The following is a 23,321-nucleotide window of genomic DNA, read 5'->3' on the forward strand; positions in this document are numbered from 1 at the left end:
TATATAAGTCAAGAAATAGAAGGCCCTGAGGTGGAAACAGTTAAATGGTCAATTATAAGAGGCAAATGATCAGAGCTGGCTGTTCGTTCCCTTTGATCTCTAGAGTATTAAGGAAAATTTAGAAGGTAACATTTCTTTAAATGTAGTCTGTATTTCAGACTCTCCCCACATTCTAACTGGTCTACCCCTTTTAACTAAGTTCAGTGAGGTTTTACTTTAGTTTTTAATTCTCGTATACTATAAATAGGAATAAACTTTATCACACGTAGTGAAGTAGCCATCTAGGGAATGAGTAAATATGTCTTTGTCCTTGGGAATCCAAAGCCAAAAATGAAAGCTCAAGGAGTTTATATTTTATCCAAAGAACCAATGTGTACAACAATACGCACAATCTGGTACAGGTACAACAGAAAGAATATCGCTCAGAACTGAGGAGAAAGAAAGCAAGAGGGATGCAATTGGGAACTGTGCAATTCTTTTAGCTATCCCAAGCTGTTCCATGACACAAAAAGTCCATGTAAAACAAATATTCTCCTGCTGAATAAAGGTTACAAATCTTACAAAAGAAAACAAAAAAAACACCCGCAATTAAAACTGAAGGTGAAGCAAAAGTCAAGGAAAAACAACATAGTATTCACAAATAAGTTATGATACTATTTCCAAAGTGATCATTAAAACTACGAAGAAGTGAAATTGAAAGTACTATTTAGGAAATGTGAATAAACAAGAAATCAGGCTGTTCATGTACAGAACGCAAAAGGTAACAGATGCAAAGTCTGAATGCTGGCTCTGAAGAGTACCAGTAAAAAGAACAAGAGGAAGATATCCTGCATAGTGGAAGGAGTATATGATCAAAAAACATATATGGCTGAATGAGTTAGAATTTTAATGATAAAAGAAATATCATATTTTAGGACACAGATACACCAGAGTAATATAACAAAACTGTCCATATCTAAAGATGGGTCCATCTATAAAAGTCTGCTTAACTCAGAATGCAAATGAAATATATTGCAAAACCAGCATCACAACACCTCATTTAATAACCAGAACATAGACAAAAACGAAGAAGCAAAAATGGGATGCAAAAAGTCAAAAGAGGTCACCAGATCTATGTACTGAATTTTTTTTTTTTGCTCAGAATTACATAGATTTTTGCCCACAATTGTGTATTTCAAATTGTTTCAAATTAAGTTTTTTCTTAAACTTGGCTATTACAAACGTGAATATATATATATATATGATTAGAATGCAAGATTTTTGTTCCTTCTGTAACAATTTTCATTTCAGGAGTTTAGACAACTACTCAAGCAAGAGACCAAGCTAACAACTCCTGTGTAACGTCACTTCACTTATCACTGTTTTTACTCAATCAAATTAATTTGGACAGTTTTTTAAAGTTCTAGAAACTTGGATGATCAACCTTTGGATGAAGAATTAATGTTTAGTTTTAAAATCAGAAATATTTTTATACAGACTTCCCCCCTCCTTCCTTCTCAAAGGGATACTTGATTGAAAATGGCAACAGGGTGGTCACAATATCAAGCATTAGAGAGACAAGTGGAGTAGCATACCAGAACCCCCTGAGACTGGAGAAAAAAAAATGCATGGCAGTATTGTAGAAAGAATATTACTGATTTGGCATCAGGGGATCAGGATTTCACTTCCAGCTCTGTTGCTCATTACTGTGTGACAGGTCATTTTACCTTCCCTAGGACTCATTTGCAAAATATGGAAGTGAAGGGAAGCCTAAAGGATCCCCTAAGGTTCCTTCCAGTTTTAAATCCTATGATCCCAAGAATATCTCTGTGCTCTGGGATGAAATCTCTTATAGAGAAGATATATAATAAAGAATGAAAAAGTACAGCACAAGTATGGAGGAATTTTGATCTTTGTCAGCAGAGGGAGTACCTACATGATGAAATCACATAAAATAGAAAACTGTTTCTAATTTTTTAGCTTATGGATGGTATGAACACATTCAGATAATCTACAGCAATAAATATACAATGGTTATATCATTAATACAGCAATTATATGATATATGCCACTGAATAGCATAACACTACAAGATAATACTCGAGAATATTAAAATACTCTTCAACCTCCAAATGTGAGCTACATCTACTTTTACCAAGAGATAAAGTGAAACCTACTACTTACTTTATAAAAAGTACTGCCCAGAAAGGCTTTTATAAAGAATGGCTGTTCAAGCTCTATTCTCAGAGCTCTGTATGGAAAAAACAAGTAAATGATTTAAATTACTTTCAAGACCCATGAAGATTGACTATTTGAGATAAAAATGCTTTAGAGAACTAAGAACCTGCAAATATTAACTATGACAAACATCATTTAGATGCTCCCTTAGTATGATCTCAATGACCAAATTCTACTAGATTAGATAGCCTGCATATGTCATGTTCCCTGAAAAGGTTAAAAGGTGAGGTTAAATATTGAATTTTTTGACATTCTAAAATATTGTAAGATAGATTATAGGTAATTGTTCTCCATTAAAGATAGTTTTTCAAGACCTTGGAAAAAGATGGACTAAGTTATGTTTCCCCTTAAATACTTAGAAGTTTCCCAGAAAACTCATTCAGTTTGCTCCACAAGATGTTTTATCTAGACACACCCTATCTAATTTTGATTAGATTATTTCAAATAGACTATACGAAATGGAAATGTTCACTAGGCATTTAGTAAGTCAGAAAGCATTTAGTGAGCACTTAGGTGCCAGGCACCATGCCAAAGGGTGGAAGTACAAAGAAAAACAAAGTTTCTGCCCTAAATTTAGAGGTTCACATTCACGGGGGAGATATAGAAATAACTACAGAGTAGATGGGAGGTAATCTTAAAAGGGAAGAGCACTTAAAGCTGAGGGAACCCAGAGAAGTCTCCAGCAGAAGGTTGGATTTGTGCTGAGACAAAGGAAACCAGTGAAACTGAAAGATAGAGGTGAGGAACAATATAATTCCAAGATTGGGGGAGAGCCAAGAGTGCAAAAGCATTCCATGTTCATTCTATAATACAACCAGAAATCTTAACCAGCATTGACCTCTACACACTGAATTGCATCTCATGCCTGAAATACGCACACCTGTCTTACCTCCATCTCTTAGAATCCCTAGCTTCTTTCAAATCTCAGCTCAGGAACCATCTACTTTGTAGACTTTTCAGATCCCTCAATTGCTCGTATCCCAACCCAGTAAAAATGATAAAGAGTTGACATCTATATAGCACTTGAAATGCTATGTTATGATTCAAACCCCCAACAAATCTTTAAGTAAGTATCACAGATAGTCTGTCAGTTTACAGACAAGGAAACTGAGGCTCAAGCAGATTAAAGGACTCGGGAATGGGATAAGGAAGCTCCTTCAAGGCAGACTGTTTTAGATTTTAGCCTAGTGTCAATTACAAAGTAGGTATTTTGAAAGTGTGTATTGGATGGAATCTACTCGGGGAAAAAAAGAGGAGTGGGGTAGAAAATGAATCCATTCCATCAGTGTAGATGAAGACCCTCTTCCCCAACACTCTTGACTGACATAAGCAGGTCAATCCTACTCTCCCAATGATAAATGGAGTTTATTGTTTTATAAAGATTAGTACCCTTCTCCCATTTACCCTAACTTCTAACATTTCTTTAATATAAGTCTATTTTATATTATAAATCTATATTTATGTTAGCTATATAATCTATATTAGCTTTCAGAAGAATGTAGGCTCACAATACTTCAAAAATAATTCTCAATAGAAATCTCATTTTCCTTTGTAAAAAAAAAAAAAAAAAATAGACTGCTATATAAGGCACTTACAGTAAGCCAAGAAATTTTCAAAAAGGTAGCTATGATTTCCCTAGGTTATTCTCATAAAGAAGTTCAAGGAACTTAGTCAATAAAACAGGGCATGACTTAGGTGCTAAAAAACCTCATTATAGAGGTGTTTCCTTGTACATTATATATTGAGCTTTCTTAATTTAGCAAAGATAAATTAAAGGGTTACTGATGAAACAGTTTTCTCCCCCAAGTAGAGAGGTGAGGAGCTGAAGGGCATAAGATTATATATGTTGCCAGACTCAGGTATTTTGCTAAATTAGGTTGCCTGTTTTATTACAAGGAAGGTGATTATTTAGAAGTCACCAATAATTTTTTTAAAAATGGTTAGCACATTACAAAAGAATCTTTTATTTTACAGTAATATTTCCTACAAAATATTCTGGTTTTTGTACATTTTCTACAACCTATCTACTGCATAAACCAAAATATTCTCAGAGACCTGACTGTATTGCTATTCATTCTAAAGTTTTTCTTTCAAGACATCTTTCTTTCATGTGTCAGGGGTAATCTGTAAGTATTATTATGACTGCCTGGTTTAGTAGTCACTGCCTAATAACACTCCATTCAGATAGCATAAAAATGAAGGTTTTCAACTACATTTAACATGAACTGTCTTCCAAATAACACCTGCCAATTTTCAGTCTCATGTTAACTTCTCTATACTCAATCCTACCACAAGGTAAAAAGTGGCTCTATGATTTTATTTTTATAAGGCTGTTCTTTCCATGCCTAGATTTCTCCTTTACTGTTTTTCAAATTCTGTGATTCTATATGACTCACCCTCATGCAAGATAAATTTTATCATCTTTAATATAAAAAAAATGTGAATATAAGCTAAATCAAACATTATTTTTAACTTTGTCATCACTCTCATAGAAAAATGATTGTAGACAGGAGATAAAGTTTACAGAGCAAAAAGTGCTAAGCTTCAACTTCACTTATTAAGAAACAACACAAAAAAATTAGTATAGTGTCTTTCTCAGAATAGCTATGAATAATACTTATATTGAAAGTTTCTACCTTTATTTCTAAATAAACTGTTGTATAAGTAAATTTAGATGTGACTGCATTCTTTCAGTGGCTGTGAAAGGTAGTTGCCTACGTCAGCACTTTTCTACACTGCAGTGAAATGGAACTCCATTTGGAAGTCTGCAGTTAATTTTCTAACACTCCAGTGTCTCCTCCCTTATACATATGGAATTCATTTACAGAAAACTTCAAAGACAAGTGTTTTACTACACCCTTACATCCCCAAACCAACTCCTATCACTTTAAAGCATGGATAGTTGAAAACTTCTGTTACAATTCTGAACCAGTTTACTTGGTGTTAAATAACCTTTGGGCAGGTCTGCAACAATCATGTCTTCAATTAAAAAAAAAGCCATCAACTGACATTTCCAGCAAGCTTCACCACAATATTAATCATTTAACATTTACACATAGATAGTATAGATTCAACATCCTTCCATGCTCACAATATTTTAAAAGTATTAGTTGATATATTTCAACGTTTTATCAAAACATATCTAATTAGTATGCTTTCTTCACCTCTTCTCTGAACTCTTAATTTTGTATCCTGTTCTATAAACACACACACACACACACACACACACACACACACACAGATATTTAGCAGAAGTACTCGAGAACATTTAAATTTTGGATTTATATGGACAATAATTTTATTAGGTCTTTTCCAATTATCAACAATTAACTCCCAGCACTAAAGGAAATCTTCTATTCTACCTAAGAAGTACAGACCTCTACTAATTATTAATAGGTGGGTTCTCCACGAAACACCATAACAAGAAATAAAAGGTTATTTTGTTGTACCCAGTCCTTAAATTACTCTTTCAGTTTCTAGGAAAAGTGATAACTAAATTTTCATCTAGTTCAATAAATCAAATCTACAAAACTCTTTCTTTAGCTACTATTCCTCAATATGCTTTAATACAGGAAATAAAAAAATAAAAGGCAGAAATCAGTCTAATTTCAAGAGTTTAAAACTGAATTGGGAATCAAAAGTAGAGAACTATGTTGGCCCAGAATTACCCAGGATTCTAGATGGCTAGCTCCCTTAGGAAAAGGCCATTTTTTTTTTTTTTTTTTTTTAACAGTTACTGGCCAATAAATTGCAAGACCTCTGGTCCTCAAGATCTGTTTTTAGATATGTGATTTTTGTTCAGCATCCATTTTTTAGCTCACCTCTTCTAAATGTGTTTAAACTTAAATGTGACTATTTACAAGGCTTACATAAGCTGATTAAGTATATGAAACAATTTGGGCAACTTAATTCTCACTCTCAAAAGCCACTTTCTGAACTAAGAAGCATAAAACAATTCCCATTATCCTATTCAGGACCCTGGGATAAGTGACTTGCTCTATTGTCAGGTAGTCCAGTCAACTCCTCTAACAATATACAATGATAGTAATTCCTCTGATTCAAAGACAGTCATATGATAGAGCCTATAATATATTTAAAAAACCATATACCTTTTGATATACCCAATTCTTATTCTGCTAACTTGTAGGAAGGTGTTATGTTGCTATAATTTCTTATATAGCAACCAGTGATACGCTTCAATCATAAATATGCAAATATATTTTTTTTTAGAATGCTCAAATCTAAAACACTAATCAGTAAATATTTACTAAGCACTTACTTTGTGCCAGATATTGTGCTACATGCTGGAGATTAATAAAAAGGAAAACTAGTCCCTGGCCCTATAGGTAAAGGCCCAGAAATAAAGCTTTTGTTTGAAGAATATAATTCCTTTGATTTCATTAACTATAAGGCCCTTTTAAACTTTGGATATAATATCCTAAGTTAAATATTTTGAACAGGCAAAAAATCATGAAAAAGTAAAACTGAGTTGGGTTACTATGGCTTTTTGAATATGGAAGGGAGGCAGAAAAGCAGAGAGAGAGAGAGAGAGAGAAATTACCAAAATAAAATTATTTTCCAAACCCTAAAAATGCATCCTTTATGATTTGTAAAGAAATCATACTAATTTTAAAGTATGTTTTATAAATCAAATTTTCTTCTTGTATAGTTACCTTTTATGAAACAAAATCTGATAAGACAAACGATTTCTATGACTAAATATTAAACATCAATAAATTTTTAAAATCAAATTAATTTTTTAAAAAGTACAAGGGAGGAAATAAAATAATGACGACTGCTTTAGGGCAGACACACTGAAATTAGCTTTTGACTTAATTTCATTAGGCACACAAGGGAAACCATAAGGAGTATAAAATGGCATTTTTGAGATCACAGGTATGACGACAGGTACTGAACCTATGATTTGACTTATCAAGAACTCCTAGAGAGGAAGATTCCTCTCTCCATGCAGGATAGTACCTGTTCTGCAACTTATATCCTGAGATTGCCCAGAGAAATCAAGGGACTTTCCAGAAGCAGGATTTATAATCTTCCAGCCCAGCTCTAGCCATTGTGAAATACTGACTGGCCTCTCAAATGATTGGCACACAAAACATATATTCAAGGGTTTGAATAAATAACCAAAGGCCACAAGTTAATAATGTTACCATGTGCCCACATGCTTTTCTCAACATACTGCTGTTGTTCTATGACTAACTATATTTGTTTCCTCTATCTTTTAATCACCCCTAATATAAAATTAAACTGCACTTTCTATATAGTAGAGAAGTACTGGAAACAAAGTGGTTGTCCATCAACTGAGAAACAGTTAAACAATCCATGAATTAATGGAATATTATGCTGTTAAAAAAAAAAAAAAGCAATGACTCAAGAAAAACATGGGAAAACTTACAAAGTAAGCAAGCAGAACTAGGAAAACAATGCACACAATGACGCTAACAGGAAGATCAAAATTGAATGCTAGAAATAATGACTAAGTTTAGGGATAGCTAGGTGGTGTAATGTGGATAGAGAGCTAGGCCTGAAGCCATGTAGACCCAAGTTAAAATCTGGCCTCAGACGATATTTGTGTGACCCTGGGAAAGTCACTTAAACAGTATCTCAGAAAGGGGGGTAACAACAGAATCTATTTTCCATGGTTGTTATAAGGATCAAATGAAATATAATTGGTAACATGCTTTAACAGCACAGTGCATGGTATATAGTAGAAATATAATAAACACTTCCTTCTTTTCTTAGCCCCAAAGAAGGGTTTTCAAAAGTCACCCCCAACCATCCTTTGCAGAACAGCAAATTTTAATTAAACTGAGTTCATCCCTCTTTTTTATCTTTATTTATAAGGAATAAATCTCTGGGAAAGGTAGAGGAAAGGATACATTGTGAAATGTAAATAATTTAATATATACCAATTAAAATGCATTAAAAATCTCCTAAAGCTGTTTCCATCTGGCAGTTCTTCCAATTTTATCCTCAAAAATTATTTTAATATGCAAGCATTAAATCTTTTTTTAGAAAGAGTGAGCGTAAGCTTTAAATAAAAGGTTTTTTTTTTCACATTAGGTCGTTACCTGTACATCTAAAAATTTTTAAACCAATTTTTTAAAAGAGAAAAACATTATGATACATAGAAAGGGTTACAGAAAAATAGAAGTTCTATTAGCTCATGCTATTTTGCAAATATTGGATTATTAAAGCCTTTTACAACTCCAAAAATCTGTGAAATTATTCCTTCACAAATTATTCTGTGAAAATAAGAAGCCAGTATGATAGTTTTTGGTTTTTATCTTGAAAGGCTTATTTTTACACTACTCACTTATGCTCAAGATCTTTTAAAAAACCTTAAGGATTCATAAAATATTAGTTATTATATATTCCTTTAAAAAAAATCATGCCGCACTGTAACTAGTAGAACCAAATAATCCCCCTGGAAAAACAAAGACTGGCTAATTGTTAAAAAATACTAAATGACTTAGGGTAAATAACTTCACATCTCTGGACTTCAGCTTTGGAATGTATAAAAATGAGAAGTAGACTAAATATCTCTAAAATTATATTCAGTTCTAGAACTCTGCAGTCTGATTTTAGGATTCATCAATCTCTTGCAATAAAAGTACTTTAAAAGATATCACATTAGTTTCTCAAAACATTTTAATGCTGTTCCAAAAACTTTTGATTTGTTAAGCATAGAATACACAGTGTTACTACTACAAGATTAAACAAAGGGTGTTTCATCTAACACTGCCTGGTACTCGATCTTATATCATATGTAATAAAACAGCCCAAGTGTTCTGGGGTTAGTAAATCCTAAACAGCAATATATTATCTCGTGTTCTTGTGATTAGAAAAGGCAACATAGATCTGAAAAATGTGGTAACAATAAAACTATATTTTTATTTTCAGAAAGCCACTACTATTGTGACAAGTTGTGATATTTTTACTGTCCTAAAATCATTAATTTAAATTTTTAAAAAATCATTAATATTATTAGCAAGAAGGTTCACTAAATTAACTGAAATAAATAATTCCCTTCAAAGTTTGCAAAACTAAGCTATCTAAAGTCTGTGAACTATACCTTATTATTTTATCATAATTTTCTTAGGTCCTTTTGAGGAAAAAATGGAAAAAAATGAAAGGGACTAGTTCATGTGTTACTTTCTTTTGTAGAAATTCTTAACTAGTATACCTTAAAGAAAAAAAGCTTAAAAAAAGACAAGCAGCTGGCCCAAGATTTCCCAACACCATATGTGTACTTATTTTAAACTTTTGATTAGAAATTCTAAGGCCATGTGGACTTATTCAGCATACAGTACACTGTGGTCTTATTAATTCAGAGTAAGGACAGTTTAATAGGTTACAAATAATTCCTAAAGCACCACTGTGCCTTCTGCTTAGTAGATCCAGGAAAAAAAAAAGTGCTTAATTGGTTATATTTTTAATCAGGCTTCTTAAAACTTTTCCCACTTTTCACCCAAGCAATTTTTACATGGCCATATATGGGTATATAAAGTAGGTATACAAATCAAACATTTACTGATGATAAACCATAATTTCATGACCCCCAGACACATTTAGTTATGTTACCACATATGGGGTCATGACATACAGCTAAAGAAGCTTTTGTTCTAGGGCAATGGTGCCAAACTCAAATAGAAACAGGAGCCACTCAGCCTTTCATGAGGATCCTCATAGGCCACATAAGTTTTAAAATGTAACAATCTGTTTATTATATTCTTATTTTGTAAAACATTTCCCAATTACATTTTAATCTGGTTCTGACTGCACTTTGGAGTGCTTAGGACATATGTGACCTATGGTGTTTGACACTCTACCATGGGTCAACCTTTCGCCTCTATGGTTCCAGCTCCAATCCTTAATAAACCCAACTTCAATTAACAAAATGGTTGGCAGGAAAATCAAGTATTGATTTAAAAAAAAATCTGATAAAGATAGCATAAAAATATTTTCCAGGAATATTGTTTCTATTCATTTCTTAAATTAAAAAAAAAAAAAAAAAAGAAAAGAAAAACAAATGGGGTAGAGAGGAATCGAGAAGAAAGTCTTAATAAATATTGGTAAGATCCACGAAAAATGTTAAAGAGAGGGAGAGTGTAATTTGCTAGCTTAAAGATTTTTTTGGAATTCTGAGATTAAAAAAAACAAACAAATATATATATATATATATGCATAGTTCTTCATTTTGAGAGAGCACATTGAATAGTAACCATTTTGAAGTGGTTTTTCACACAACTGGTGTTCACCTGAAATTCTAAAAATTCAGGTGGCTCACATAATCTTTAAATTGTTTTTTAAAAAATTTTGGGGCAATTGTCAATGCTGTAAAGTTACCCATACATATAACCTGTAAATAAAAGGCAATTAAAATTTTTTTCATACACAAAAAAAAAGGAAAAAAAAAAGAAAAAGAAATGTAGATGGGGTTTTAGAACAGGTTTAAAAAAAAGGATTTAATATCCACAACCAAGATCCACTCCAAGGTATTTTCCCCCTTCCTCCTGCATCATGCAGTAAATTAAATTCTGATTAATTTATACCATTAGATCAAGATAATTTATCATATGGAACTATAACACACACACACACACACACACACACAATTACCACAGCTAAAAAAAAAAAAATCAAAGAAGTGACAAGACATATATATATTTAAAAACACTTTTATCATCATTTTTATCTATTTAGAACACTTTCTAACAAATTCTCAAAGGAAATCCAAGTCTTCAACAAGTAATGTTAATACATTTTAGAGAACTTAAGTTCAATTTAAATACAAAGCCATTTGTACCAAGTTTTTATAATGAAAGTCTTGCACACAAATTTAAGAAATTGAATTTCACAATGTATGAAAAATAGTACAAAAAAAGCAAAAAAAAAAAAAACAAAAAAACAAAAAACTTCAGAATGTTTTCCACATTTTCTACACTAATACACATCAGCAACCCTGCAATTTACAAGCTTAGAATTGCCCTGTGGTCACGTATCCAGTTTGTGCCAAAGGCAGAATTTTAACCAACATCCATTTAGCTTCAAGGATGGTGCTCAAGCCACCAGACCACACCTCCTTTCAAAAATATGACTGGTTAAAAAAAAAGTACTTAATTTTCCTCCCTTTCTAGGTCACCATATACCAATCTAAAGGTAATATCAAGATGATTACTTTATGTTCCCTATGAACCTAGATTTAAGTCTGCCAACAAGAGCCGCTGCCTCCTCATTCTTCCTACATACACAAAAATTACATGAAAAAAAAATGCCATTAGATAATCAATATTAACAGATAACTACTGACTGTACCTATAAATAAAATATATTTTACATGGTTTGTAAAAGCAATCTTATATTAATCATAACATATATGGACATGCGTTATTATAGTCAATTTGACAAATAAACAATCCTGTGCTAGGTTATCTGTCTTTACTACATTGGAAATTATCTTATATATTATGAAAATACTTTTGAACTCATCTATCCTCGTGAAAGGGATTCCTTGGACAGAAGGAGCAGTCTCTGGATCACACTGACAACTGGTGATATAAAACAACAGTGAATAGAATGCCAGGCTGGAGTCAACAAGACACCTTCCCAAGTTTAAATCTGGATCCAGATATGAAGTAACTGCAGATATTGGACAAGTCAGTTAACTCCGTTTGCCTCAGTTTATCCATTTGAAAAGTGAATTCAAGAAGGAAATGGCAAACCACTTCAATCTTTGCCAATATCTCCAAAATCCTGAATAGGGTCATGAAGAGTTGGACATGACTGAAAGCAACTGAACAGCAACAAAAGGCTTAAAAAGATGTTAAAGGTTACCTTTAACAAACAATCCTTAAAAAGTTTCTAAAAAGTAGAGAACAGGTTTTATATCTATTAAATGTTCAATTCTGGGCTCTAGTAACTCAGAATAGGATTCTTTGTAAGAGAATATAAACTTCTTAAAGGTAGAGACTATTTCATTGTTAGAACATCTCTAGCATAAAGTAGGCACTTAATATTAAATTTAGTGGAACAGGATTTAGAATCCGAAAACTTGAATTTCAATCCCCACTGTGGAGTAACAAATCTTGGCCATGTCACTTTCCTTCCTAAGTCTGTTTTTCCATTTGTTGAATGGAAACAATACAAAGTCATTGTGAGGAAAGCAATTTATTTAGAAGCAAAGCCTATCCCTAAATGCTCAAGCAGTTTTCAAACTACCTGTTCATTAGAAACATGTGACCAGATTCCACCTTGCTATTTTCATAGGTATACTACTCCAATAAAAAAGTCAAAAGAGGGGTAAAATTTACCATGAACACTAAGTGAAGTAGTAGTACATACCTCAAAAATTATTTTCAGTGAGTCTGTACAAAGGCACAGCTTAAAATTAAAATGCTTGCCACAAATTTAGACATTGCTGTTATATTAGTTGATAATGCAAAAAGTTTGTACATTTCTAATACAAAAAAGCAGATTTAAACAAACCTTTAATGTTACTAGCTAATAATTCTGTTTTGTTTATAATTTACAAAAATAAAATGTTTAATAAAAATTGCATGAAATCTGACATAGGAAACTAGAGAAATATAAAAAAAATTGACTTTATAGTCAAAATAAAACAAGCACATAGTATCATTTCCCTTAGGAATAGGAACTGAGGTGTTAGTTTTTTTTTTTTTTTATTGTCTTGACTAGCTTGCTTATCTTTCTTCTTAACATGCATTATAATTTTTTTTTAGGCAAACAATTTTACCTGAGCTTTTTTACGTTTCTATTTGTGTTGGATAGCATAATGTGCAACTGATTTTGTATTAACTGACATATTAGCTTTTGGCTATTTTAGCATTAAATATGTGATTCATTTGAGCCTTTTACTTTATTTTCTTTCCAAAACTAATGCATTTAGAATCGAAGACCAAGATATATTAAAATAATCTATTCTTCTATTGAATAATCTGGGTGAAAACTTCCTCATTTTTAATTAGATCTTTTTCTGATTCTAGAGAAGCAATACTGATAATGTCTAAATGAGTCTTAACACGTTAGCTATCATGAACTCAGAACACGCTAAATACTGTAGAAAGTGTTTCATGATACTAATATTTTGGTCTAAAGCAAAGTATTAGCTACTGCCACAGAATACAAATTAAAATGTCAAATGTCAGATTTTAAGTGAGTAGCTTTTAGAGATTTCAATTTAGTTTGTTGAAAGGACCTCAATGGTACAAAGGTTCAAGAAAAACCAGATTATTCAAATACCTACTTTCTTAGAAATAGGTATTAGTCTGGCCACTGGAGGGCACCCACATTGACCAATAAACAGAATACTCTCAACTTTTATAGCAACCTGAAGGAGAGCAAGGGAAAAATGATCCCTCACATAGAGCCTTAAAAATTCCAACATATAAAATTAGCCTACCTGAAATAAATTATGACAATATGCTTAAAGGATCTGACACTGAAATGTCTTTTGCTCTAAGAAACTATGATCCTAATAAAATTAAATCTCCCCAACATTTCCCCCCTCTTCTTAAAAGAAGAGGATAAAAAAGTCAAACAATGATGACAGATGAAATGGTATCAAGTCTCCCAAGACTATACAAAACTCTAATGCAGCTTGGCCTGCTAAGCAACAACAAAAAAATTTCCTTTGAAATAGAACATTTATATTTCTAAATGTAGTGACAACTATTATGCCTGTTCTCAATTTCATAAAGCTCTTCTGTCAAGAGGATGGGGGCAAAGCATTAAAATCACTTCTGCAGATCTGAGCTAAGAAAAATCTTTGTTCAAAACAAAGTACTAAATCAATGTATTCCAGTTCAATTAAATTATTCTCATAATTCAAACACTGAATAATTTAAAAACCAATCCCTTCCCATTGAGGGAAATACAAAGGAATACAAAGTTTTTTTAAGCAACTAATTCATAACTAGTTACTTTGCCCATATTTGCACCTACAAGATAGAAGCAGCCAAGATATTTCAGAAAAACAACCATGTTAAATACAACTGAATTTTAAAACGTGTTACAGTTGTCTGTTGTAAAGACAGGTGATTAGTATTTTATTAGGGGCCATTTGACTTCTATAATACAATTATAACTTGTTACAAGCAACAATTTTTATTAGATACAGTAGCATTTTACTATTAATTTAGAAAATTACATAAACTTGATAAAGCCAATTCTTGTCTTCCAACAAAACACCATTTCTTAAAGGTCCACACTTTATTAAGTTTATATTTATTTACTATAAATTCAGGAAGCAGTTTAGTCAGTCTTTGTTAGCTTGTGACTACACGAGTCTTCTCTTTTCTCTAGTCAAATAAACAAAGCACAAATTTCATTTCACTTATTTATTGAACACTAGCAACAAGTTATCATCTCTAAAACATACTGATAGAATAAGATTTTTTTTTTAACAATTGGATTTCAATATTCCTTGAAAAATTTCCACTAACACATTTTATATTCCTAAAAATGGCGTAAGTACCCATACCTATTCTCAAATTCATTAGGCTGTCCAGTTTGTAGAATTAATCAAATTCATTGCTCTGTGCCAACTGTATAATGGCCATTCTCAAAATTCTCAAAACTCTTACACATTTGATATCTTTAGTCTTCTGCTCCCAACCATTAACCTATCTCTCAGCTTCCTAATTCACCTTAAATCACCAAAGGGTAGCAAAGCAAGAGCATGGATGTTAGAAGAGGTCCCTTTATTCCTCTCTGCTACAGTTTATTATTACTTTTACTAACATCAGTTAATAGCTGGTTTTAGCAGTAATAGCTGGATTCTCATGATTTCAACAAAATATTCATTCATCAAAAATTATTAAGTACCCTATATGGCAAATAGCAGAGGAGAAACAAACCAAATACAACAATCAGTGCTCTTAAGGAATTTAATCTACTGGGAATAACACCCAAATGCAAACAAAACATTATGAACTTGTTTTAAAGAAAAAGGTTTAGAAGAAAGAGAACTATCACATCAAAAATATTGGGAAAGGGAAAGAAGCTGAAGGGAATCAAGATACAGAGAGGAAGCCTCCAAATAGTAGAAATGTCTTGAACTTTAAGTGAGGAGAAACCCGATTTCAATTGGGGATCTGACACACCAACCTCACACATCTCTCTGAGCCTCAAATTTCTTAAATAGGTGAAAAATATATTTTTACTAGGCCCATAGCCCAATATAAGCTCCTGGAGGACAAGGACATTGTCTTTCATATCCTATATTATGCACATGTTTTATAAATAATACGGTTTAATATTTGTGGGATTAAGTCCTGAAAGTCAGTGTGTTGGCAGACTGCACAACTGGAAGCATTTCCAAGCATAAAAACCAAGAAAACCAAAAGGTGAGGTAAGAAGAGGAATTACTAATGTAAACCTTAAAAAATTCATGGCGTTGACTTCCATTTAAGGCCTACCAATACCTCACTGTGACATAGAGGGCATCAATAGGAAAGGCAAGATGTTTAATTCTTAGGTGTCAAGCCATTAGAAAAAAGATAATTTTTTACATAGATTATACAGAAGAGGTTGTGATCTTTCCTACAGGAAATCAAAAAATTTAAAAATAAAATCAACTTTGTACATTGATATACATATTGTAGGCTGCCAAATAGCAATAACTGCTTTGTTAAACTCTCTTAGATTCTTCAGTAAGCCTCATTAAGAATCTGAGTAGTTGTTCTCTAATAAACTATAAAAATGACTGGTCTGGCCTTTAGGTAGTTTTTAAACTGGGCCTTTTATGAGGACTTTAAATCTTAAATTTACTTCTCAAAACCTTCAGATTTAACTTGCTTCTAAATTTAAATTTCACAAAATACGTTTATCTTCAAACTTTTACAAGTCCTTCAAAATAAGGCCATTCTAACAGCTTTATTCTGCAACACTGTACATATTATAGAAACCAAAAGTTCCAAATATGGGCACAAATCAATCACTTTAGAAATAAATGGTCTAATGCAGGGATTATCTTAAAGTAGAATCTGTAAACTTTTTTTGGTAGCATTCTGAGAATGTATTTCAATAATTACTTTCTTAGATAACCTTGCACAGTATGTTTTAAAACACTCTGAAAGGAGATACTCAAGTTTCAAACAGCCAAAGGAGTCTTACAAAAATTAAGAAACCCTAATGGAGTCACAAAGAAATTGGAATAGACACAACAGTCACTAAATCTTTAGCTGGTGATTTCTGCCTTAAAATAATTTATCAACAGATTTCTCATTTTAAAGTAAAAATTAAGTGTAATTCAAGTACAAATGTATTCTTTAATTCGAGCAACCAGCAGACTGCACCATTGCGTAGCTGCCTTCATAAGATATACAATAAGCTTTTTCAGGAAAGATGAAGCAAAGAACTTGAAAACACCTGGAAGCCCTCAAATCTTACCAAAAACTGTGACTGAAACTGGGCAACTAAGAGATGTTTCTAATCGTAAACATACCTATTAAAGATAACGTCCCTGAATTAAATTTGAAGACTCGTTGCTTTTGACTCAAAGAAACCCTCGAGTACCCAAGTTTCTGTCTAGTCTACAAAGCTCTCATTTCACTAAAACCACTCCTAGATTTCCTTTGGCCGACCTCCGCATACCAGCAGCGAGCCTCTCACTCCATGCACCACTCACATACTTTGGGGGAGGGGGAGACAGATGTCTGTAAAATACAAAGTAGGGAACAATGCACGTTTCAAGAGAGAAGAAAACGAAGGGAACCATTACAGAGAAATGCAAAGCGTTTCAAGCTGGAGAAAAATGTTAAGTAGAGAGTTGATACTTAAGACTGTGGTGGGAACTTCCTTCCCAAATCCCCTTCGAAACAGTCTCTACCCAAGACAAAACATTCAAAGAAGTTGCTTTGTATCGAGTTTCACCAAGTCAATTTAATAGCGGAAAAAAAAAAAAAATCAGCACCACAAAAAGCTCTAAAAGTTTCGTAGTCACTCCAACGACATAAAAGAATTCCCTGAATCCGTGCGGAAACAAATACAGTCACGATCCCTAATAGGCAGAGATCAGATTCTAGTAGATTGAAACCAGTCGGGCAGTCCCCAAGTGAGCAAACCCTAAATCAATCTCGGCTGTTTCTGAGTTTGGCTCAGACTAAAAGTTGCCTGGTTTTCGGGCTCCAGTGCCAGATGCAGCAGAGAAAGCATCTCCGGCAGGAGCGCTGCTCACTCCCCCAAAGCACTCAGAGACCACAAACTGAGGATCTTTAGTCTTTAAAAAATTAAATAAAATACAATTGTAAAGGACACAGACCCGAAATTGGAAACGACTGCAACCCAACCCTAACCAGGAGAATTGGGGAATTCCCCGCGGGCTGCCAGCAAAAAAGAACCCCCAAAACTGGACTGAAAAGTACCCGGCTCTCAGAACCAGGAGCGGAACCCCTACTTGCACACCGCGCACGGCTGCATTCCTCTCCCACAAAGTGATCCCCTTCTCTCCCACTTCTCAGAGACCTCGGGACACCCCGCCTTGGGGCGCCCCCTCCTCCCGAAACCCCTGCCCCCCCCCCATGGAGCATCGCCCGCCCCTGGAAGCCCCTGCTGCCCCCCACGGAGCGCCCCTCACCCCCCGCCGTGTGCCCCTCTCCCCAAGCCTTTAACCCCCCGTGGCGCGCCCCCTTCCCCCGGAAACCTCAGGCTCTCCCCGGACCGTGCCCCTCTCCTTCCCGAGTCCCTACCCCCTCCCCGGGAAGCACCGGCCCCTTCCCCGCCCCGGGCGCGCCTCCTGCAAGCCCCGGCCCGGCCCAGCAGCGAGGGAGGCTAAGCGCCCCCGAGGCTCCCCCTCCCCCCGGCTCCCGCGGGCCCTCCCGGCCCTGGCTCTTGGCCGGGGCCGGGCCCGCCGCAGCCTCCCGAGCCGGGCCGGGCCCGCCGGCCACCCCACCCCGCCCTCCCTCCCACTCGGGGCTCGCGCCTCCGAGGAAGTTTCGCTCCGGAGAGCGAGCGAGCGCCCAAGCACCTCAGGGGAACGGCCGCCGCCCGCCGCCGGGCTCCTCTCGCCGCCGGGCTCCGGCCGCTGCTACGCCGCGCTCCGCTCGCTCGCTCGCCTACGCCGAGAGCAGCGCCAGCGCCCTCCGCCTTCCGCCTCCGCCGGCTGCCTTCCGCGGGATCCTCCTCCTGCCACGGACCGAGAGGCTTAAAATGGCGCCGCACAAGGAGCTCTTATACGGCGCGCAGGCACCGCTGTATCCTGCCGCCGAGCCGCAGCAGCCGCCGGCGCCGCGCGGAGCGTTCCGGCGCGCGGGGGAGGGCGCGCGGGGGGAGGGGCGGGGACCAGAGAGGGGAAAATAGTCCCCACGCCCTGCCGCGGCGGAGCCAGCCGGGAGGCGGCCCCGAGCCGCACTCGCCGCGCACGCCCGCGGGCCCGGGGCGGCCTCCTCCACGCCAGCCCACACCCCCAGCCTCGGGCGACGTCGCGAGGGGGTGGCGGAGGCCGCGACCCCGGCTCGGCGCTGCCCACAGCGTGGGGGTGCAATGATCTGGGGAAGGGGCGGGGGTGTGATGAGGCCCGGAGCCTCTCCTTCTGGAGGTGGGAGCCCAAGCCTAGTTCCTGGGAGGAGGGAGAGGGGGAGAGGAGGGAGAGGGGGAGCGGAGGGAGGGCGGCCTTAAAGGGGCAGCGGTGGCGTGACTGCGCCCCCCCCCCCCCGTCTTCTTCCTCCTCGTCCCTGCCCCCCTCCCCCCCAACTCGCGCGGACCCCGGCACACAATGGAAACCCAATACTCTCTCCAGCTCCCCTCCCCGCCCCCTCGTCCGGTCTTCCTGGCCCTGGCCCGCCCCCTTCTCCATGCAAGGTCTAACTTTCCGAAGAAATAAATAAATACGCCCGCCAGTCTCGGGCCTTGCAGCTCCCGGGCGGGAGCCTTGGGCCCCGCGGGGCCCCTCGCCGTTCCCGGGGTTCCGGGAGGGAAACTACTGTTTTAGCCCCGGGCACCGAGGGCGCACCGGGCGTCCGAGTGCCGGGCGCTCAGCGCCCCCGCGCTTCTTCCCGAAAGCCCGGGGGCGCGAGGGGAAAGCCGGGCTCCAGCCCCGGGCACCCCTTGGGGGTCCCCGCTAGCGCCTCCCCCCGGGAGCTGTTCTGAGAACTTTGGCAGCCCGAGCGCAGGAAGGCCGGGAGACTGGGGAGCCGGAGCGGTGACCCGGGGGCCCGGCTGCATCCCTTCTGCCCTCCTGGAGCTGCCCTGGGGGCCCCGGGCACTCCTCCCTTTCTCCCTGTGTCTTTTCCTTTATTCTTGTCTTCCTGTCTCTATTAGCTTTTCCTTCTTCTCTTCCTTTATTCCTCCTTCTCTCCTTTTAAACTTTCTCCCGTTCTTTATTGCTCTTCTTTTAAACTTTCTTTTTTCCTCTTTTTATTTGTCTTCCTTTACTTATAAACTTTTTTTATTCCTCTCCTTTTAAGCTTTTTTTTTCCGTCCTTTATTGCTATCTTAGTCTCCTTTTAAATCAATATCTCTCTCTCTCTCTCTCTCTCTCTCTCTCTCTCTCTCTCTCTCTCTCCATAGAAAAGTGCTTGGCCCCCTTCACTTTTCTCCGCGTCCCCACCCCATCTCTCCAGTCCCACCGGCGACTCTCTCCTTTTTCTAGCTCGGGCAGAATCTGATCTTCCTAAAAGTGCACTTTCCACTACCCTGCCCCACCCGCCGGGCGGCCGGATGGAAAAAACAAAACCAAAACAAAACAACAAAAAATGTGTTTGGGTGGCTTAGCCCAGAGACTTGGTGCCCAGCTCTGGCGGGAGGCGAGGGCTGTCTCCAGGTTCCGCCCCGCATCCCGCCGGCTTCAGCCCAGGTTTGCCGGGACGGGGTGCACGCCCCAAGCCGCCCCCGGCTGCGTCCGCTCGCGGACGGCCGGGGGAGCCAGGTGGCAGAGAGCGGAGTACGCGGTTCCAACTCGACCCCCGACGTCTCTCCTGCCCTGGCTCCACCGTCGCCGGGCCGGCCTTGCACCCCCGCTTGCTCTGCTACTGAATCCTAACTCGGTGCCCCGGGGATGGAGCATCCGAGGGCAGCGCTTCGGGCTCCAAGGAGGCTAAGAAAGGGGTGCCCAGGCCGGATTCGTTCCCTGCGTCCTGAGCCAGCTTTGTGTCCCGTGTGCGCACGTACCTCAGCCAGCCTCCGGTGCAGGCCGGGCAGGGCGGAGGAAGGCGGCGTCTACCTGCCCCGGGAGCTGCTGCTAGGCGGAAGGTGGCTAGAGAGAAGTTGGGTCCCTCCTTCCCTCCCGTGGGACTCGCAAGGCCGGAGCTGAATCCCCGGACAAAGAAGGGCTGGGGCCTCAGGCCCTCTCCCCGCTTGGCCGAGCCAGGTGGGCGCTAGTCTCTCAAAACGTCGCTAAGGTTTTTTCAGGGACGACTGGCTTCTTCTCTATTGGGGTCCTTCAGGTGTGGTTTGATCACAGCACAAAGTCAAGCATACGTGTTGCCTTTATGGAAATGTATCCGTCTTGACAGCCAAAATAGATCATTCATACGCCGAAGAATTTTTTTTTTTATTGGTTTGAAGTGTCATTCGGGATACTCATGTTGATCTAATTTATCAAGTGATTGTTCAAACACAATTTAATGTGACCCTTACATGTATGTGTATATACACATATGTAATAATTATTATATATAAATGACGAAATTATATGTGTCTGTATTTGAATGGATAGAGAGATATAATATTCTCTGAAAAAATTATGATTTTCTTGGGAAAATCCTGTAGAGTTCCCTTCATCCTGAAGCAATTCTATGAGATATTCTTTTTCTAATGGTTTATTGATGATTTGTTTCCTATAACATTGTTATTTTCCAAAACCATCCCCAAACCTCTCTTTTTAACAACAATAACAAAAAAAACCTTTTAAGTCAAACCCAAGTTCAACAAACCCATTGGGCATCATGTCTGACATATAATATAGAATACAATACAATATTCTTTTCCCAATACAATATTTCTTATCTATAAGAAAAGTAAAAGTATTTCATCTTTCAGCTTCTGGAACCTAGATTGGAGAAGACAAGTATTTTTATTTCTAGATATGTATAACCTGGTGAGGCACTCTTTTAAAATAACAGCTTTTTATTCTTACTATAGAAGTATGAATTATTTTTTAAGTAATCAAGAAATCTAAATTCAATATGTCTTTATTGCATGCCTGCTATTGAAGCGTAATTTAGGATCATAGACTAATTTATGAATTACATTTGCTTTTTTGATAATCATTCTATAAATTTCATTTTTTTTTTTTAGTTCAACGGTGATGAGAAGTTCATTATCACATCTGTGGCTTTATTTGTGAGTTTAGGGATGTGGGTGTGTGTATGTATACATTTTTGTAATACTTCTTGTCTAAGTTCAAGTATGTAGTTTATAAATATCCTCTCTTTTAATATGCAATCTCTACTTATTTTCAAACAAAATCTACTAATCCACACACACACACACACACACACACACACACACACAAAAACCTATCTTCTTTAATTTGTTTTGACAGGCTGAAATTAGGGGCATTTCCAAGAGAAAAAATGGAGATCCATTAGGAATCTAACAGTAGAAGTATTTATCAAAGCTAGATCATATGATAGAATGACTTTCATAATCTTTTGTCTTGAGCTTTTTTTCCCCATCTAAAACACAAAGAAGAGAATGCAAAGACAAGCAATAAAAGTTATCTTAGCAGCAATATAGAATGCAAAGCTATAATTAATGCATTCACAAACAATGGGCCTTTGCACATAGGTAGTGCCCTGGAAATCTAGTTATTCACTTTCTCAGGATTAATTCATGATATAGTTTTTGTAGTTTCAGAGTATTTCAGATCTGATTTGTTTTTTATACAAATCTATTTTGTGACTGCACTAAGGATAATTGTTGCATTCTCTCTCTGTCTTTTTTTTTTTTTAATGTCAAATACCATTTAGACAAATATATGTATGTTTCTGCAGTGAAAGTCTAACTCCAAAGATGATAGTCAGATAATGACTTAAATTTCCCCATCTACAATAATATTCTCCCTGTTTCTATGACTGACTTTGCAGAGAGTTTTATAGATTTTTCTTATAACATCACACTTGCCAAAGAAAAGATAAGCTTAAATCATATAGGTTGAGGTAAACTTAATTGATCATAGTTCCAATGGAGCAAAATTAAATATAGCACCTTCTATAATTTTTTAAGCAGCAAAGTTCCTGACAATTTAAGACAAATCAGATATCCTTTTCTCAAATCTTTGATCCTATATCCCAGGCTAAATATACATGTAAGGAATAATTTTTTTGAATCATACACATTTAAAAAAATTACTAAATAAATACCAAGTGATTTTTTAAAGACATCATGCCATTCACGTTATCATTTCTAAGTGCATTAAGCTACTATATTGAAAGAGATGGCTTTCTTTTATTGCCATTTAAAAGCTAAAAAATCCACACATTTACACTTTGTTCTCCAAAGAGGTGCTGGTCTGCTTCTGCAATTTATGTATTTTAATCCAGCTGCAGGAATATGCTCTTCAATTCTTGAGCATAAATAAATACTGATTGTTAATATAAATCAGAAACATTGCAGTGACAAAGTAAGTGATTATTTATCTCAATCAAACTCCAATTATGAAAGAACCATTGTTCATGATCACAGTAAAACAAGCTAGCTGGATTTGACAGTAGCGGTTCCAATTACTTCCTTGAAAATATGAGATGAATAGTATTGCAATGAAGATAGATACTTTTATCATGTTAGAGAGAAGATTAGGGGTCGAAATATAAGATTAGTCAGTCAAATAAGTGATATTAAATATTATTGTTATTGGCTGTGGACAGTTGTTTCAGAAATATACATGACTCATTTTTATTCAGTTTTCTGTTCTAGAACCATGCCTATATATCTGACAGAAATTAATTCAATTTGTGAATCTTCAGCAGCCATTAAGTTTTGAATTTCAGGGTGTGTTTATAGAAACCAAAAATGTCTCCAGCTGATTTCACCATGGAGGCATTACTCATCGTAATATCTGATTATTGGCTTATCTAGTTGTAGTTATAGTGGAACATGAGTGTAAAGCTTTCTGTTACTAAAAC

At 37.1% G+C, this 23,321-nt stretch overlaps 2 protein-coding genes across 3 annotated transcripts in view; one reads left to right on the top strand and one right to left on the bottom strand.

Annotated features, from left to right (window-relative positions):
• The window catches only part of CTNNB1 (catenin beta 1), a 36,844-nt gene extending 18,408 nt beyond the window's left edge, over positions 1-18,436 (bottom strand). The window contains exon 1 of one of the 2 annotated variants that reach the window (XM_031940065.1): positions 18,224-18,436. The gene's annotated coding sequence lies outside the window, so the exon portion shown is untranslated. The remainder of the gene's footprint in view (positions 1-18,223) is intronic. The other variant, XM_031940064.1, reaches the window with a different exon arrangement.
• Positions 14,719-20,236, top strand: LOC116419547 (vegetative cell wall protein gp1-like). The gene is made up of 3 exons (XM_031940246.1): positions 14,719-14,723; positions 17,718-18,514; positions 20,046-20,236. Exons 1-3 carry the CDS (start codon positions 14,719-14,721, stop codon positions 20,234-20,236), a joined length of 993 nt encoding a protein of 330 aa, XP_031796106.1.
• The last annotated feature ends 3,085 nt before the right edge of the window (positions 20,237-23,321 follow it).

This window comes from Sarcophilus harrisii, chromosome 5, assembly GCF_902635505.1.
Source record: "Sarcophilus harrisii chromosome 5, mSarHar1.11, whole genome shotgun sequence".
Lineage (NCBI taxonomy): Eukaryota > Metazoa > Chordata > Mammalia > Dasyuromorphia > Dasyuridae > Sarcophilus > Sarcophilus harrisii.

What these genes read in the sequence shown, in the direction of transcription:
- LOC116419547 (XM_031940246.1), top strand. An exon ending in GTTCCGGCGCGCGGGGGAGG is followed by an intron (nt 18,515 to 20,045) that starts GCGCGCGGGGGG and finishes CGCCGGCTTCAG; the next exon opens with CCCAGGTTTGCCGGGACGGG.